The 18,268-nt window shown below is 49.5% G+C and overlaps 1 protein-coding gene across 1 annotated transcript in view; it reads left to right on the forward strand.

Annotated features, from left to right (window-relative positions):
- SLC6A5 (solute carrier family 6 member 5) overlaps positions 1 to 18,268 on the forward strand; it is a 55,083-nt gene that overhangs the window by 3,649 nt on the left and 33,166 nt on the right. Inside the window, exons 3-7 of the mRNA XM_007457630.1 lie at positions 1,158 to 1,296; positions 3,875 to 4,006; positions 4,355 to 4,528; positions 12,406 to 12,547; positions 15,909 to 16,041. Coding sequence (XP_007457692.1) covers positions 1,158 to 1,296; positions 3,875 to 4,006; positions 4,355 to 4,528; positions 12,406 to 12,547; positions 15,909 to 16,041 — 720 coding nt within the window. The remainder of the gene's footprint in view (positions 1 to 1,157; positions 1,297 to 3,874; positions 4,007 to 4,354; positions 4,529 to 12,405; positions 12,548 to 15,908; positions 16,042 to 18,268) is intronic.

Here is an 18,268-nt window from a genome sequence, read left to right on the forward strand (position 1 = left end):
CTCTCTCCCCAAGACTTCCTTCCCATTTTGGCAGCTGCTTCTTTACCCTCCATGGCCTGTGGAACAGTGTGGATGTGCCAGGTTGCTAGAATGAGGTGGAGGGTGACTGAGGAGGTGGAAGCTGTGCAGTGGCTTGGGTCCCTGGCAGCTTTCTCTGGTGTCCAGGTGTCCTGAACATTTCCCGAGTTTATTTGAGATGGCTTCACCTACAGTTTTTTCTGCTTTCCAGTGAGGCATTCCAGAACCAGGGACTGCCCCCAAGAAAGCATCTTAGTGTGAGCTTGGAGAGGTGAGCTCCAAAGATCCAGAGACTGCGGGAGCTGGGGGGTGCCTCAGGGGCCAGTGATTCTGAGCCCCTCAGTTTACAGATGGGGAAACAGAAGCTCAGCAAGGGCCAGTGGCTTGCCTGGGGTTATCCAGCTGGGACGATAAAGTTTAGACCAGAACTCAAGGTTTTCAATGTCCTGTCTCTTTGCATGTCTGTTTCTCCATTCTTCCTGTTGTTTCACCCCCGCGTCTCTCTCCTTCCCACCTCCCTTGCCCCACTGCTGAAAGGTGCCCCCTTCAATGAGCTGACCAGGCAGGTCCTGCCCGTAGGCTTTAGAGAAAGTGAGGCAGGGGCTCTGGCTGGCTTCAGGCATTGCAGCTCTCCTTCTGGCCTTAGCATGGGGTCCAAAAAAAGAAAGGGCTGAGTAAGGGGTGTGAGGAATTTTGGGAGGAGGGGTTGGTTAGGGACCTGCTTGCTGGGGACTCTAGGCATGATATTGGGGGCCTGCTTGCCAAATGAACTCTTGGTCATGGGTTGGGGATGGAGGGACCTGCTTGCAATCCACCTACAGGTTCAAGGTTTGGGGAAAGCTGCTTGCTGGTGTGATTTGACTGCAAGGAAAGAGGGGTTCAGGAGTCTAAGATGGCTCTTCTGATCAGAATTGGGAGCCCCCTGCTGAAGACTGTCTGCAGGGTTGAAGGGTCAGGGCCCTGCTTGTAGATGCATCCTCTCTTCAGAATTGGGGTCCTGCTTGCCGATGCATCCTCGGTTGAAAAGTGGGGGCCTGCTTGCTGGGAAGGATCCTCAGCAGTGGGGGAGGGGCGGAATGGGGCCTGCTTGCAGACCTTCCCCCGGGCTGGTATCCGACCATGTGCTTTTCCGCCCCCAGGAGGACGAGCAAGGGGATGAGAATAAGGCCCGAGGGAACTGGTCCAGCAAACTGGACTTCATCCTGTCCATGGTGGGGTATGCAGTAGGGCTGGGCAATGTCTGGAGGTTTCCCTACCTGGCCTTCCAGAACGGGGGAGGTATGGCTTTTCCGCTCTTTCCGCCTGCGGCGTGGCGGGGCGGGCACTTGTGGGTTGGGGGGTGACACAGAGCCCTGGGACGGGGACCGAGGCTGAGAGGGGAGGCTCAGAGCAGCCTCTTCACACTCCAGTTCGTCCCCGGTGGGCATCCGTGTGAAGCCGGAGGGCAGGAGCTATTGAAAGAGGTTGGCACTAGATCCAGGAGGCTTTTATCTGGGGATGGAGCTCAGAGAAGAGATGGGTCCTCACGCTTCCTCACTGGTCCAGCTTGGGGGGCTGGGCCCCGATTCAACTGAGCATTGATGCAGGGAAGTTCAAATCCTAATTTAGCCCACAGGTATTTCGGTACCCGACACACTCCCCACACTTAAACAACTTTAGAGCCAGGAGCTGTGTGATCCTGGACACTGAATTAAGGAGGTTTTAAGATCATAACCTGGAAATCCGAGCCTACATAGGAGACTTTGGGAATGGGCGCTTGGGTCGTGCAGAACGCAGGATGCAGGCGAACCAGGAGTGGGGAGAACAGAGGGGCTGGGGGTTGTGCTGTTGAAAATCTATTAGAAGCACACACACACACACACACACACATCCTCATGGGCACAAGCAGGGCATATTCTGACCTTAGCAAAAATCGTTTTGCAAAAACGGTTTCCGTTTCATTTGTCCTCACTGGGTGGAAGGAAAACCGTTTCTAAAATGGGGAGGACGCCAGTTAGGCTTCTAGGATCCTCTCCCCTGCCCACCGAGGAGGGACCCGGCACATTCACAGTCTCCTTTGCAAGGCGGGGCTAAACTGACAAGTCAAACCCCCTCTAGGATTAGGAATTTGCACCTAGGATTCCCTCTCACAGCTTCTCAACTGGACCAAGGAGACCAGAGCTGCGCCCCTCACCCCATCGGGTTAGGCAGCTTAAGTTTTGTTTGTTTGGTTGATTTTGTTTTTTGATTTTGGCCTCTCGGTGCGCTCCAGGCACAGGGACAAGGGACAGATGCAGTACCACGTGATGATGAAAACAGAAAAATATGTTAATACCCTCCCCCTAATTCCAAATTAGGACACGTTGACAAGTATTTATGAGGAGCGCAGAGCGTTCGCAATCAGGGGTGCCCCGGAAACAGAAGAACTCATGCTGGCCACACACATACGGGCGCCCCAGCCGTGTTACCCCTTGGTTCTCTGCAGGGAGTCCCCAGACCAGGGTGCCGTGTTAAGCTTTACAGTACCAGGAAAGGGGGCAGGCACTCAGGTTGAGGGTGGGAAGGGAGTTCCAGTCCAGGGAGCGCGGCAACTTTGCAGCCCTGCTGCAGTCTCTGCTGGACAAGTCAAAAGGGTCCGTGCTTTGCTCGCCCGGGATCTGCGATCTGCATCTGGTCTGCGAAGTGTTGGGCTGCGCAGGGAGTCGGACGCTGGGAGGGTAGGCAACCTCTTCCGCACTGCGGCTCCGGGGCCCTTCGCGGCGCGGGTGGAGAGCTCGCTTCCTCCCTCCCAGGAGCAAAAGAGAAAGATTGCGCAATCTACATCTTTCTCGAAAACCCATTCAGGAGAGGATAAAGCAAGAGCCCTGGTTTAAAGCAAGAGCCCTGGTTTTGCCCCGACAGGAAAGGCCCTTCCAGCAGGAGGAAGAGACTAGAGAAAGATCAGCTTTCCTTCAGTGGAGCCCAGTGTTCTGGGCTGTGGCATCTCGAGTCCTGAATTGGTTCTGACTCTGCAACAGCACTCCCGTGTCCAAAGATCATGGCTATTCCCCAAGCCTCTACCGAACAACCTCAAAGAATCCTTGAGGATAAAGGACCCCAGAGAACCCTCAGGAAGTCTGCGGAGGCCTGCCAGCTACTGGTGCCCTAGACTGGGTGTTCTGGGGAATAGACGTGAAGGATCAACATCACGGACCCTTGGTCTAGATAAGACACCCACATAAATAGTGTCAAGTGCTTAGCGCCTGGGGACAGGTACTGTGGGAGGACAGAGAAAGGAGGCTTCCTGAAGGAGGAAGCATTTGAGTTGACCTTGAAGGATGGAAGGGACTTCTAATGTGGAGAAGGAAGTTGAGACGTGTGTGATGGCTGAGGCAGTGGGGAAAGGGATGTCCCTGCCACCCGTCTGGCAGAGCAGGTCCAACCCTGGTTGGCAGAAGATATGCAGGTAACACGTTGAGGGCTCCTGGAGTCCTAGCTTAGAAGATTTTAAGGTTTTGGAGGGCTGAGGTGCCAATGAGATTTCACCAAATCTGACTCCAGTAGTGAATCAAAGGTATGGATTTGTTGAACGTTAGAAGAGCTTAATTTGGAGACATTGAGGTACTAGAATAAGAAAGAGAAAAGAAGAGAAAATAAAACTCACCCAGTACGCAAGCCCTAGCAACCCATCCAATGGGGAACTGAAAAAAAGAATGTGTTTGCAGGGTACCCTTGTACTTTTCAGAGGAGGGCTCTTAAATGTCCTGGGCACCTGTGGTTGAGCTGGAATATCGAAAGCTTCCTAGAGAAGGCAAGGGGGATTCTTCCCTGAGGGGGAAGGTGGAGCCAGCTGGCCTGGGCCTCCCTGGGCTCTCACCTCCCACTCTCTCTTTCCAAGGTGCTTTCCTCATCCCTTACCTGATGATGCTGGCTCTGGCAGGGTTGCCCATCTTCTTCCTAGAGGTGTCTCTGGGCCAGTTCGCCAGCCAGGGGCCGGTGTCTGTGTGGAAGGCCATCCCAGCCCTACAAGGTGAGTCCCCCCTGCCTTCCAGCTCCCTCAGCCCTCCCCTGCCCTCTATGGCACCACGTGGCCCCGGGGAGGGAGACCTGCTTCTGTGATCAGGAGAACCCACTCCTTCCTTCTCTGTTTGATCGGTTTCACCACTGGGGCCCTCCGGAGAATGGCCCAAGATCACCCCTGGCATTGTTCCGTTCCTGGCAGAATGCCTCAGTGTCCCTGGTAGACACAGAGTCTATTCCACTATTAGTGTATCCATCTGTAAGAGAGAGCCAAGACCTAGGTCCCCACCCTGTGCCCAACTGTAAGGATTCCACAAGATTTGGAGGAAATGAATCCCTGGAACTTTTGCTTCCACAGGCTGTGGCATTGCAATGCTGATCATCTCCGTCCTAATAGCCATATACTACAATGTGATTATTTGCTACACACTTTTCTACCTATTTGCCTCCTTTGTGTCTGTGCTGCCCTGGGGCTCCTGCAACAACCCTTGGAACACGCCAGATTGCAAAGATAAAACCAAACTTTTATTAGGTAAGTTTGGATATACCTACACTAGGTGAACTATTCATTCATTCAATGAAGACGAATTGAGCACATATTATGTTTGCCAGGTTTTATGCTAGGTGCTGGGGGCACAGAGATTAAAACCAACATCAAATATACTTAATTCTAATATTTAAGGAACTCACGGCCTAGAGGAAGGATAATCAAATTTTTGTTTGCTCATGAATAGCTGGAGTGTTTGCTTAAAATGTAGAATTAGAAGTCCACCAAATAGTCTGATTTACTAGATTTGGCTGGGGTCAGGTCCCCAGGTGACTCATATGCGCGGTACAACTTGTAAAGCAATGGGGTCTAGCATCTAGGGGAGCGATGCTTGTGATCCTGGGTCCACACTTCACATAATGCAGCCCAGTGCATGAGGTAAACATGAGGAGAGACACTTAAACTGAGGACCTGTGATAGAAGACCTAACCTAGAAGAGGGGAAGGCTGCCCAGGGAGGCAAGGCGTGTGCCTGGCGGAAGGCTGGTTCGGGCCTGAAATCCACTGGGACTTGAGGACTTGGGGGAACTGTCAGCTTGTTGGGTCAAGGGCAAGGGCGTGATGGTGAGGAGGAACAGGGCATAGTGGCTGGCAAGGCTTCTGGTCTGTAAGACGTTCCGCCCCTGATGGTACATGTGTTTGTGTCAGGTAACTTCTCCTCTCTGGATCTCAGTTTTCCTCATTTGAAAAATAGAACTGCTAACAACATTCTTCATCCTACTTACCTCTGTAAGGAGAAAAGAAACGGAGGATATGATCGTAGTTGGAAAAGCATACAAATAGAAGGTGCTAGTATCAGTTGGACGCCAATAAGCAAGTAATTTCTTCTCTCCCCAGCGGAGCTGTTATTCCCTTTAAGCTGGATCTGGCTGAAGTCAGAATCCTGTGGTCTCTGTATGATTGGCTTTTAGTGTTGGTCCCCCAAACCAGCACTTTTGCCCTGACAGCCTGCACACTGCAGACCTAGGAAGTTACTTAAACGCTTTGAGTGTGTAAGAGAGAAAGATGACCCATCCCTCCCACACCCCAGAGAGATGCACATTCCTAAAGGCAGTAATTCACACTGGAGTATTTTTACACACATGTGCATGTATGCACACAACACGTCCAGCCTCCACCTTGAGAGGCTTTGAATGAGACTGCAGGAAAGCTGAAACTGGAAACATGCGCCCATCAAATTCAAACCCAGTGCACCTGAGTGCTCAAGAATGGGAGGATGGGGATTTGTGGGCTTCCCAGGTGTGCGGCCCACTAGTGGAATGACCAAGAGTAAGTGCCTCTAGACTCTCTGGGCCTCAGTGCCCTCATCTTTACAATCTCCATGTGGACGGATTCTTAACTTAGCGCAGTGGTTCTCAGCCCAAGCTGCCGCACAGTAGAATCACCTGGGGAACTAGCAAATCAAGACATCACTTAGGGTCCAGCCCAGGCCAGTTAAATTGGACTCTCTGGGGATGGAGCCTAGGAATCTATTTGTACAGTTCCCCAGCTGCACCCAAGGGTAAGAACCACCAGGTTGGTGTTTACCCACATCCCTTAATTAAGCTGCCCTTAACCATATTTGGAATGGAGTGCCCTGCAGTCCCTACCAACTCAGGGTCACCTCTGCAAAGCTTCTGTCTGAGAGAACCCCACTCAGATACCCCACTTTAGGTAGCTGTTCTCAGATTCACAACCAATCATCTGCTGCTGGAATGGATTCCCAAAAATGTCATTTTGGCAGAGTGCATTTTCTAGGATGTGGGGCTGGAATGGAGAAAACCTCAAGGTCGTCCCAGTGCCCTGCCTGTCTTTCCCAGATTGTGTCTGGGACGGAAGTTACTTTCCAAGGGAGTACCTCTTCCAATGAGAGCTGTTGCCTTGATCCAGCCTCCAAGGAAGCTTCCCTGGGCACTTCCCTCAGGGGTCATGTGTGTCCCACAGCTGTTCCTTGCGAGGGATAGGAGTTCAGAAACACGTTCTCCTCTGCTAACAATATCCACTAATATGTGTGCAGCACCTTAATAATAATAGCCAGCATTACTTACTACACACCAAGCACCATGTTACCAAGCACCATGTTAAACCCTTTAACTCATATTACCAATGTTAAGATGGACAACAGGGGCTTCCCTGGTGGCGCAGTGGTTGAGAGTCCGCCTGCCGATGAAGGCGACACGGGTTCGTGCCCCGGTCCGGGAGGATCCCACGTGCCGCGGAGCGGCTGGGCCCGTGAGCCATGGCTGCTGAGCCTGTGCGTCCGGAGCCTGTGCTCCACAACGGGAGAGGCCACAGCGGTGAGAGGCCCGCGTATGAAGTAGGCTTTGAAGCTGTTCGTAAGTAAACATTTGCCAAGTACACGCTGACCTAAGAGGCCTGCTGCTGTTGCTAATACTAAAAAAAAAAAAAAAAAAAAAAAAAAAAAAAGATGGACAACAAGCCAACATATGGTTTAATTATTATTTCCATTTTACAGGTGAAAAATCTGGAGCTCAAGTTTATAAAGCTAGCTCTGTGGTAGACCTTAGATTTGACCCCAAGTTTGCCTGCCTCCCAAGGCCATGGTCCTAACAACCACGTTAAATGCTCCTCAGTCTACAAAGCAGCTTCATAAATGATGTCTCTGCTGTTCCTAATAAGAGCTCTATACGTCCCAAGGGGCAGGTGACATGATCAGTTTCACAGGTGACAAAGTGGACTCTAAGCCTTAGAGGGTGGAAGTATCAGGCCACAAGTCTCAAGGTAGAGCCACAGCACAAGGATTTGGGTCTCATGACCCCTGATTCTCTGCTCATCCAGGGTTCCTGAAGGTTCTATTCTGTCAGCCCTGGCAGAGTGACATCTGTCCAGTTGTTCCCTAACTGATGTTTTTAGCTGAGATTCTGTGGGTTTAAAAGAAAGCTCATTTAGGGGCTTCCCTGGTGGCGCAGTGGGTGAGAGTTCGCCTGCCGATGCAGGGGACACGGGTTCGTGCCCGGTCTGGGAGGATCCCACATGCTGCGGAGCAGCTGGGCCCGTGAGCCATGGCCGCTGAGCCTGCGCGTCCGGAGCCTGTGCTCCGCAACAGGAGAGGCCACAGCAGTGAGAGGCCCGCGTACTGCAAAAAAAAAGAAAGCTCGTTTAAATAGTAGTTTGACTTAGTAATTCCACTTCTGGGGATCTATCGTTACAGAAAAATCAGAGACACAGGTAAGGACTCTTCGAGATTGTTCTTTGCAGTCATATTTACAATCTAGGAAAACACCAGAAACAGATGTGTAACAAAAATTCAATAATTCCATGGTTCAAATAAATTATAGTGCATCCATAGGAGGAAGTATTCTATAGTTTTTAAAAGTGAATATTCATTAAACATAGGGAAATCGTCAGCATGTCATGTTAAATGTAAAAGCAGGATACCAATTTATAGTATAATTTCATTTTTACTAACAATATGTGCTGGCTAGAAAACATATAGGAAGGTGATACGCAAAATGTTAACTGGTAAACTTGGGGCCATTCTTTTTTTTCTACATTTTCTATCAGGGATGTGTATTTATTTTATAGTCAGAGAATATATATGTATATATATGTATGTGTACATGTATATGTATATACATACATATATATAGTGTGTGTGTGTTTTTTTACAGCAAGCTGAGCACAGTGACTGGGCCAGGCGTGTGGGTGCAGGCCCCCCCTGGTTTTGTGGAATTTTTTGCCTGGCTCACAATATCCCAGGGAACATGAAAGGCAGAGTGAAGCCATTATACAGCTAAGCACCTTGTCGACTGGTATAAACTGTAAAAACAATGCAAGCTCTGAGCAGAGAGAGACAATGGACATTTTTCACTCTATTCCCTGGAAACATATGGACAGGCTGGGCAGATCTTATTTCATTCTTAGCCAGTGCTTTAAAATTTTTTGTTTGTTTGTTGAAAATGGAGGTATCAATCCTTTCCCCTCTCTTAGTGGAGCCCCTCAATCTGTCCTTCCCTGGGTTATCCGCACTTGTCTGGGGCCAGGTATCCTTTGTGTAAGTATTGATCCTTTGGGGTCCTGGGGTGTCTTGGAAAAGGGGATGATGGCCTGACTTATAGAGACATGGGTAGCTTTGTAGCTCCACTGCTCTGCTGGACAAGACCGGAGTCCAGACAATGATGTCACAGGCTGCCTCCCAAGTGGCCATACTGAGAGAGGCTTGTTTAGGAAATGGAAAAACTCCCTCCCCCAGGGCAGTGTTCCACAAATGACCTTCCAGGCTCACCCTCCCCCTTACAACCCCATAACCACCATACCCTGTGTTAGTGGGTAGCTTGTCCCAGGAGATGGGGGTAGATTCCCACGCCATTATGACCTTCACTCGTAGCAGGGAGGGGTTTATCCCATGGCCCCTCAGCTCTGCTAGGGACATACTGCCTGGGAGCCCTACCTCATCATTCAGATGCCAGGGCCCTGTACCTGCTCCGGCCATGGGCAAAAGCCCTGGCTCCGTCCACCATGGAGGCTGAGCTTGCCACACATTTCTCAGGTGTAGATTGTGAGAGAGGCTGTCTTCCTTAGGGACATTCAACCCTCCAGGTATTTGTAATGTTGAAGGGCTAATCCATGCCCTGCCAAGTAAGACCAACAACTGTTCTTTGAAATTAGGAGCCAGCTGGGTCATTTAAAATGGGAAGTGCATAAATATCATTTCTGTTTCTGGAATGGCTTAATTTTCATTAGAACCTTAATTCAGTGATTCCTTTCCTCCCCAGTCTTTCACATGCTTTCATTTATTCATAATTGCCCGCGTAAAGAGAATCTCATTCGAGCAGCCTCCAATTCAGCACGATCCTTATCGCTGTTCTTTGTTCAGGGTTGCTGGGCCGCAGAGCTAGCCGATGACACGGCCCATCGTTCCGTTGCTGGCCGACCTGAAGGCGCAGTGTGCTGGGAAGCACGCCTCTGCCACCCAGTGGTGGGAAGGGATGTTGCAGGAGGCTTGAGGCTGCAGGGAGCCCTGCTGCAGTGCCTCAGGGACGCTGTGACCTTGCACTGCAGCGGAGAGCGGTGATCCAGAGACGCCCAGAGACGCTCTGTAGGGAAGCTGCCCATGTGCTTCTCAGTGCCAGTTTTGGAAGCAAGCGATTTGGCGTTTGCCCGTTTGTTAGCGATCTCTTCTGTCTTAGGGGACGGACTTTTGGGCAGGAGGGCGAGAAATAACTTCTGTGCTTACTTACAGAAAAGGGCTATGGATGGTGATTTAATTGTCTTCATTCTGGTTCCTGCTGGGGGAGACAAATGCTTCCTCGGTAAATAGTTGATAATTATGAGGTGAGATTCCCCCTGAAAGTCTCTGTTATTTGATTAAAGAAGATAGTTTTGAGTAAGAAGGTATTTTGAGGACTCTAATAGTGGTGGTTCTCAAACCTGGGAGATTTTGGCAGGAGACATTTGACAGTGTTCATAGACATTTTTGGTTGTCACAACTGGGCTGGGGTGGGGTGGGGTGGGTGGATGTTCCTGGCATCCAGTGGGCAGAGGCCAGGGATGTTGCTAATACCCTGCAATGCATGGACAGCCTCCCACAACAGAGAGTTTTCTCGTCCCAAGTGTCAGTAGTACTGCTGTTTAGAAAAATTCTGGTCTAAAGGACTAATCAGAGGGAAGGGATTCTTTTAATTACTCTTTTCAGTTTTATCCAGTATTCTGAGATATTCTGGGGGATGTGTGGGACGTAGTAGATAATTTACGGCTGGCAAGTGGGATTGAGAGGTGATGTTGAGGATTAGAGATGCTCACCCCATGCAAAGGTATAACAATGGCGATTGCATTATGCCTAAGTTTTACTGAATTCAGCTGTGTGCTAAGCATTGCATGAAATTTTTCCATTCATGAGCTGTCTCACTTAATTTGGTTCTTGGAACAACCTTCAAACTAGATACACTATTATCAGAAAATGGAGGCTTGGACAGATTAAGGAACTCATCCAAGTTCTCAGGGCTACTGGAACTCCTGAACCCATGGTTTCACCCACTTTGCTGTTCCACAGAGGGCATAAATTGGGAGTCCATGCACCAGATCTAGGCTGCATGTGCTTTTTTTTTTTGGTTTGGTTTGGTTTTGTTTCGTTTTGGTCCACAGTGCTTAAAGACAATTTGGCCTTATTTCCAATGTTTTAAAATGGAGAGATTTCATGTAAATATCCGAATTTTCTGCATCTTTTATCAGGACACCTAAAAAAGCATGACACTGATTGGCTGGTAAGTCGTCCCTTGGTATTAATGGGATTGGTTCCAGGAGCCCTTTCGGATACCAAAATCTGCAGATGTTCAAGTCCCTTATATAAAATGGTGTAGTACAATGAAAACAGTATTCAGCCAACCGCCATCAAAATTTCAATCCGTGGTTGATTGAATCCATGCATGTAAAACTGCGGATACGGAGGGCAGACCATACTCTCTGTTTTGCCACCCGTTTTTACCCTCCATTTTATATCTTTCTAATTTGTGTCACCAGCCTGGCTTCTGAAGGTGTTTGAGTTTATGTTCCCCGCTCTCTGCTTCCCAGTAAAGTGGTGAAGAGCATGGCCTCCAAAGAGAGAGTGACTGTTTGCCTCCTGATTCTGCTGTGTGACCTTGGCAAGCAACCGCACTTCTCTGTGCCCAGTTTCTTTACCTGTAACATACAGATAATAACAATACCTACCTCGCGGGCGTGGTGTGAGGCTCAAATTAGTTAATGCATATAAGACATTTAAAATAGTACATAGTAAGTGCCATATAAGTGTTAGTTATTGTTGTTACTTTTCATTTCTTTATAAATTAATATCCTTTGGCATTAATCCTGCTGGACTCTTTATCTAAAATATCCATCAAGTGATCATAGAAACATTGTAATGTGGTCAGAAAGACTTCAGTATCTTCCTGTTTCAAATGAGGATAATCATAGGCACCTCCCAGGTCTTCTGAGGCTTCCACAAGATAATAATTGGTAAAGCGTCCAGCACAGTACCTGACATGCTAAGACTCATCTGATTAGTTCCCTGTTCCCATCCCAGTTTAGGTCAGGCATTCTCAACCTCAGCACTATTGACATTTTGGGCTGGATAATTCTCTGTCGTGGGACTGTCCTGTGCATTGTTGGACGTTTAGCAGCATCCCTGGCCTCTGCCCACTAGTTGCCAGTACCACCCTTTTCCCCAAATATGACAACTAAAAATGTCCCCCGACATTGCCAAGTGCCCCCTAGTGGACAAATTCGTTCCCAGTTGAGAACCTCTGTGTTCAGTCCGGTTGCAGGCTCACGAGCACATGTGAGTGTGCAGAAAGCACGTGGCACACGTATCTCAGGGAACTTCTGTATGTCGGCCGTTGTGCCAGGCAGTGGGTTCAAGGTGGGCTTATTAGTAAGCCTTCTGTGGTAGAGCCCTTCAGAAGTTTTACTTACGTCTGATTAAAATTCATTTCTGCAAGCCATTTATTTTTTGTGGAGTCATAACGACCCGGCTTTGAATCCTGATTCTCTTCCTCATTAGCTGTGTGATTTTGGTAGAATGACCTAAACTCTGAGCCTTTTCCCTCATCTGAAAGACGGAGGCAATAGTACCCACAGCACAGGCTGTTGTGAGCCTTACGTGAGATAATGCATGTAAGGTGCTTGGCGTGTAGAGAGCGCTCCAGAAATGAGAGCCATTGTTGCCGGGACCGGGCACTGCTGGGGGATACTGGGGGCTCTGGGATGAATAGCACACAATTTTGGGGTTCATCTGCATCTAGCTTTGCTCAGTTAATACCCTCGCAAAGTTACTCTCCAATATTTGGCAAATATGTTTGGCTTTTGTTTTTAAGTTGCTAGAGAGATACACATGTCTACTTTCTGTACAGATTTAACTGTGTTTTCGTTCCATCCTCTCCTAAACAGATTCCTGTGTGATCAGTGACCATCCCAAAATACAGATCAAGAACTCAACTTTCTGCATGACGGCCTATCCCAACTTGACAATGGTTAATTTCACCAGCCAGGCCAATAAAACGTTTGTCAGTGGGAGTGAAGAGTATTTCAAGTAAGATTTAAAAAAAACTTTTCTGAGAGAAACCCAGTGAATTAGTGACTATTCAACTTGTAGACTAGACAGATGGGTTGCCTCCCTCTGTACCGCCCTACCTACTCAGATGCTCGCGGAGGAAGATTTTTTCCCTGGTCTGGCTTCTGGGAGCGGGTTATTGTGCCCTGTGGGCCTGGAGAGGAAAGTTGGCTGAAAGCTGGTGGGAACAGAATTGATGCCGCTGTAGTTCATGACGCTGATGCCAAAAACATTGCAAAACCTCCCTCTGATGTGATCTAAGCAGACCTTCAGTTGACTAGGTTGTTTTTCTGTTTTTACTTGTTTTGTTTTTTTCCTTCTGCACTTGTGAGGGGAAGAGAGACAAAAATTCAGGAAAGTCAGGAAACAAATCATGATCAGTGATTTGGTTTAAAGAAGAACTAATTCTTTCCTTTTTTTTTTTTTAAACAGCTCTGTCTTAGTTTTATACTTTCTTCATTTTGCCGGACATTGGGGATTGGGGTTTGGGGATTTAGGAAATCCTCAGCCACCACAGGAAGATTTAATAACGTTCAGGGAATTATTTCATAAGGGAGGTAGATGGAGACAGAGTTCAACAGAGAGTAGATAATGTTCTCTAGCTAAGCCTTAAGTCGGGGGTTGTAAACTCAAATGTACTTGGGGGCTTGGCAGGGAGGTAGAGGTAAGACGATAGAGAATGGTGGGGACTGTGGCCAACGGGAGGGGAGGTCTGCCCAGTGTAAGGGAGGCTGCTGATGCTCAGCTCCATCTGGCCCCTGTCTTACGGGAATGTGGGCAGTGCTGCCAGAGCTTCTATTTTACAAGAGAAGTTGGAAATAAAATAGGAATTTTTATGTGTCTCTCCCACTTTAAATGTTAGCAAACGTATTCAGATGAAACACTGGGGTCACGTAAAATGCATGTGTCAGGGGGCCCCTGGTTTGTGGCCTTTACTTAGATAATAGGAAGTGGTTACTACTGTTCCCAGTAGTTCTTCCAAGCTTTCTCTCTTGTGGACTTAGAGGGCACATGGATGTTTCCTGTAGAACAGAAGGGGCACTTAGGCTCAATGAAGAAATAATTCCCTTTGAAGAAAACGTAGGACCAGTGAGGGTGGGCCTTGATTCACCCTGAACTCTGGGAAAGGAGTCTGACCTCGTGGTGGGCTGAAATCTGATCACATAATCCATGTGGTCAGGTGTATTATGAAGTGTTTTGCAAATCTGCTTTTGGTGGCTTTGCTAATCCTCTGGGACCAGTCTTAGTTTCCAAGAGGGAATGTTATCAGGAGCTTCTTGGGGCCCATCCAATATCCCTTATTAAATCATGGAGTAGTTGAGATGGCCAAGGGGCCGTGGAATTGTTGGCTAGATGGCCTGCCCATTGTGGGGTTGGGGGTCCTTTTCAGTGCTTAGAAGTATGGTCCCTAAGGTTTGGTAGCCCAGGCTGGTTCCACCCTTGGTGACTTCTACTCTACTCTAGAGTCCAGGTTGCCCCAGGAGTTGAGACTAAAAGAGCTCCGGGTTGCTCTTGTGAACCGCAAAACAGCCTCTCACAGTGTCGCTGGCTAGCTGGCCGGAGGGGTGCTGCCCCCTTCACCTCCCTCAGCAGGTCAGGACACTCGGCCGTCATGTCTGCAGTCCAGTAGAGTCTGGATGCTGGCTGGCCCTTGATTCAGGTCACAGAAAGACACCCACCTACACGCACAGCACTTTCATCCAGGCTGTGTGACTTTATTACAGAGTTGAGGGGATTGTCCCATCTGGCGTCATGACTCATGGTCTCTGAAGCTGCTTCCTGTCCCCAGGGATGAGGCTGCCTGCTCGCCCTCTAGCCAGGGATGCGGGCGTCGCCACCTTCAGCTTACACACAGGTGCCAGCAGCCGCTACAGATGAGCGCCAGCCCCCTTCTGTTTGCGGCTGGTTGTCTGTCTTCGAATACCTTCCTTGAGTAAGGCCCAGCCATCCCTGCTTTTACATTTCAGCCAACCTCAGCCCTGGGACATGCTCATCACAACCTGAACTAAAATGCACAGCGGCATTTTTAATTCTTTTACCATAATGACTCTGTACTGATTTTTTTAAATTTAAAGTTGTACAAAAACTATTGGGGGGCTTCCCTGGTGGCACAGTGGTTGAGAGTCTGCCTGCCGATGCAGGGGACACGGGTTCGTGCCCCGGTCTGGGAGGATCCCACATGCCGCGGAGCGGCTGGGCCCGTGAGCCATGGCCGCTGAGCCTGTGCGTCCAGACCCTGTGCTCCACAACGGGAGAGACCACAACAGTGAGAGGCCCACTTACCACAAAAACAAAAACAAACAAACAAAACAAACAAACAAAAAAAACTATTGGGATACATTCTCACAAAAGAGTAGAACAATACAGAAACACACAAAAATCATCCTTGACAGCTTAGAGTTTCTGTTAGTGATGTGTCCTTATGTAAAGACAGCAACCTCCATAATGCCCATTCCTGGGGCTGCTACACCAGGACCCCCGACGCTGTTGGATTTGTTGCACTGCTCCTGGGGCAGCTCCAGATGATGGTGGAGCTGACATAGCCTTGTTCAGAGCCCGCCCAGGGCCATAATTAATTTTTTTAAGTCGAAGTATAGTTGAATTATAATATGGTGTTAATTTCAGGTATATAGCAAAAGTGATTCAGTACACACACACACACACACACACACACATATTCTTTTTTAGATTCTTTTCCCTTATAGGTTATTACAAAATATTGAGTATAGTTCCCTGTGCTAATACAGTAGGTCCTTTAGGGCCATAATTTTTTTAAAATTAATTAATTAATTTTTGGCTGCATTGGGTCTTCGTTGCTGCGCGCGGGCTTTCTGTAGTTGCAGCGAGTGGGGGCTACTCTTCGTTGTGGTACGCAGGCTTCTCATTGCGGTGGCTTCTCTTGTTGCGGAGCATGGGCTCTAGGCGCGCGGGCTTCAGTAGTTGTGGCTCGCGAGCTCTAGAGCACAGGCTCAGTAGTTGTGGCACACGGGCTTAGTTGCTCCGTGGCATGTGGGATTTTCCCGGACCAGGGCTCGAAGCTGTGTCCCCTGCATTGGCAGGTGGATTCTCAACTACTGCGCCACCAGGGAAGCCCCTTTAGGGCCATAATTAATTAAAAGCAGGGTAAATTCAGTGGGTCTCACCGCAGACAGCTGTGGGAGGGAGCCCGGATCAGCAAATCCCTCACAACCTGATCTGATCAGGTCCCTGATGGGGAGGGTGGGGATGCTGGGATTTTGTCTGAGGCTCTGCAGGAAGATAAAGCCTGCAGACTGTCACCTCCGCCAGCTCATCTTTCCCCTCCTTCCTCCCCTCCCTTCTCTCTCCTTTCAACTCATAGGTACTTTGTGCTGAAGATTTCTGCAGGGATTGAATATCCTGGCGAGATCAGGTGGCCACTAGCCTTCTGCCTCTTCCTGGCTTGGGTAATTGTGTATGCATCCCTGGCAAAAGGAATCAAGACTTCAGGAAAAGTAAGAACTTGTATTTTTCTGAGAGAAAGCTCTGGGACCCCCAGGGCTGTTTGTGTCATAGAGCAGCCAAAGGGCACTGGGATGAGAGTCGGGAGGCGTGGGGTGGAATTCTGATTCGTCCCTGAGTAGCTGTGAGGCCTTGGACAAGTGACTTCACTGCTGTCTGTAAAATGGGATAATAATGCCTTTCTCCCCGGGAGGTTTTACGGGTTAACTGAGACAGATGTACTCAGGGCTCCTAGTGGATGGCGGGGGCTCTGTGGTGAGTTTCCTTCCTTCCCTATTGGGGACCCTTCATTCAGCAGATGGCACTCCCCGATATGATTCAATCTCTCCCGCAACTCTAGAGTTGGTGCTGCCGGCTTTTTGCTTCTTGGTCTGGCTGCCAGCTCAGTCACTGCTCCTCCCAGGAAGCTGGAAGATCAAAGTTGCGAAGGGGATTCCTTCTCCTCATTCCTGATCACCCCGTTCTCCGCCTTTCGTGCCCTTTCTCCAACCCCACCCCAACACTCTCCCACCCCACGTGCCCCCAGCATGACAGGGCGATAATCCTGCCAGTGGGAGTTTGGTCGAGCATGTGCTTGGCCCCTCTTGCTAGATAGTCGCTTGGCAGGTCCTTTGGAAGTGGTGGGACACCCACCCCAAGCTCAGTTCCAAGGCACGGCAGGCACGGTGTGCAGGGTCCCTCAGGACACGCTGGATGTTGTGGTAAAGGTCCCAGTGTTTTCCCCTCATCTTCCTGCTGCTTTAGAAAAACTCCATGAAAAGGTTAACCAACCACTTTGATGATAACCAATACGAGTTCATCATCTGGAGAGTCATTTGCATGTCTCAGCATGAAATGCCAAATGTCTTTAAGGCCCAAGGAATAGAATGTGATGGTGGACTCTGAGACCATAGGTTGTGGAGTTTGGCTTGGTCCAGTCGTCCAGGCCAGGGTTTACTGTGGTCACAATAGCAAACAACCCGTTTGGAAGGATCCGGCCTCACGGGGGTGAGGGTCCGTGCCGTCTCTCACCCCCCAAGGCATGCTTCACAGGCCCCACCAGGCACCCACACCTGGCACTCATCAGCCACAGAGAGCGGTGTGTCTTCTCCCTGGACGCGTGGACAAGCTCACGAGGGCCTTCTGGTAACAATTCTTTCTGGTGCCCTCTATGTAATCTGGTTCCACATGGGCTTGAATGGTGTATTCTGGCAGCTTGGTCAGGGTCACCTGAGCCAGTGGTGCCCTTAAATGACATCAGGTGGGGAGAGAACCAAACTGGGGGTTAGGAGACCTGGGTTCTAGCCCCCCAGCCCTTCCGTGGTGTTTTCTGTGTAGGGACATCTCCACTTGGACGATGAAACCTGGCTGAGCTTCGGATTTGCCCTTAGCTTTTATTTATTTAGCCAATAAGTGGAAAGTGGATTTTCTTTATCTTAGCTATTTCAGGAGCCTTTGGTTGTCTCATTTCTAAAGTGAAGGCAATTGGATTGGGCGATGTCTAAGACCTGCTGGCTCTGACATGATTCTGTCGGAACATTTGCTGGGTGAGCTGGGGGTACTTTTCCTCTCTGACCTCGGTTTCCCCCTCTGTAAAATGAGAGCTGGGATTGAGGACCCTGCTAGCTCTGAATGAGTATTATGAGACTGGAGCAATTGTTTTTCTAGGGCAGCAGGAAGATGAGGAAATGTTAACATGACCCTCACAGTAACGCCCTGTGAGTCCTGAGGTTTCCTGGGCTCCTCTCCTTCTGTGACTTGGAACTGAGCTTGGAGTGGCAGTAAAGGGCCAGCCAGGGCTTCCCTGGTGGCGCAGTGATTGAGAGTCCGCCTGCCGATGCAGGGAACACGGGTTCGTGCCCTGGTCTGGGGAGACCCCACATACCGCGGGGTGGCTGGGCCCGTGAGCCATGGCCGCTGAGCCTGCGCATCCGGATCCTGTGCTCCACAACGGGAGAGGCCACAACAGGGAGAGGCCCGCGTACCGAAAAAAAAAAAAGGGCCAGCCAGGTGGTGATTGTTTAGCAAGAGGGACCATGTCTTTGCTCAGCCAAAATCGAACTGCAGGACCATCACGTATAGCTAGAGATGGAGAGAGGGCACCTTCAACCATAATCGAAGTGGCCGGACAGGTCTCTAGCAGGATAGGCTAGAAGGTGTGATTGGCAGGAGAAGAGGTGTTAGGTGAGGAGGATCAGAACAGCAGCCTTGTTGGCAACATGAGGAAGGATGGCCTGGTGG

Source organism: Lipotes vexillifer, unplaced genomic scaffold (assembly GCF_000442215.2).
Source record: "Lipotes vexillifer unplaced genomic scaffold, Lipotes_vexillifer_v1.1 scaffold505, whole genome shotgun sequence".
Lineage (NCBI taxonomy): Eukaryota > Metazoa > Chordata > Mammalia > Artiodactyla > Lipotidae > Lipotes > Lipotes vexillifer.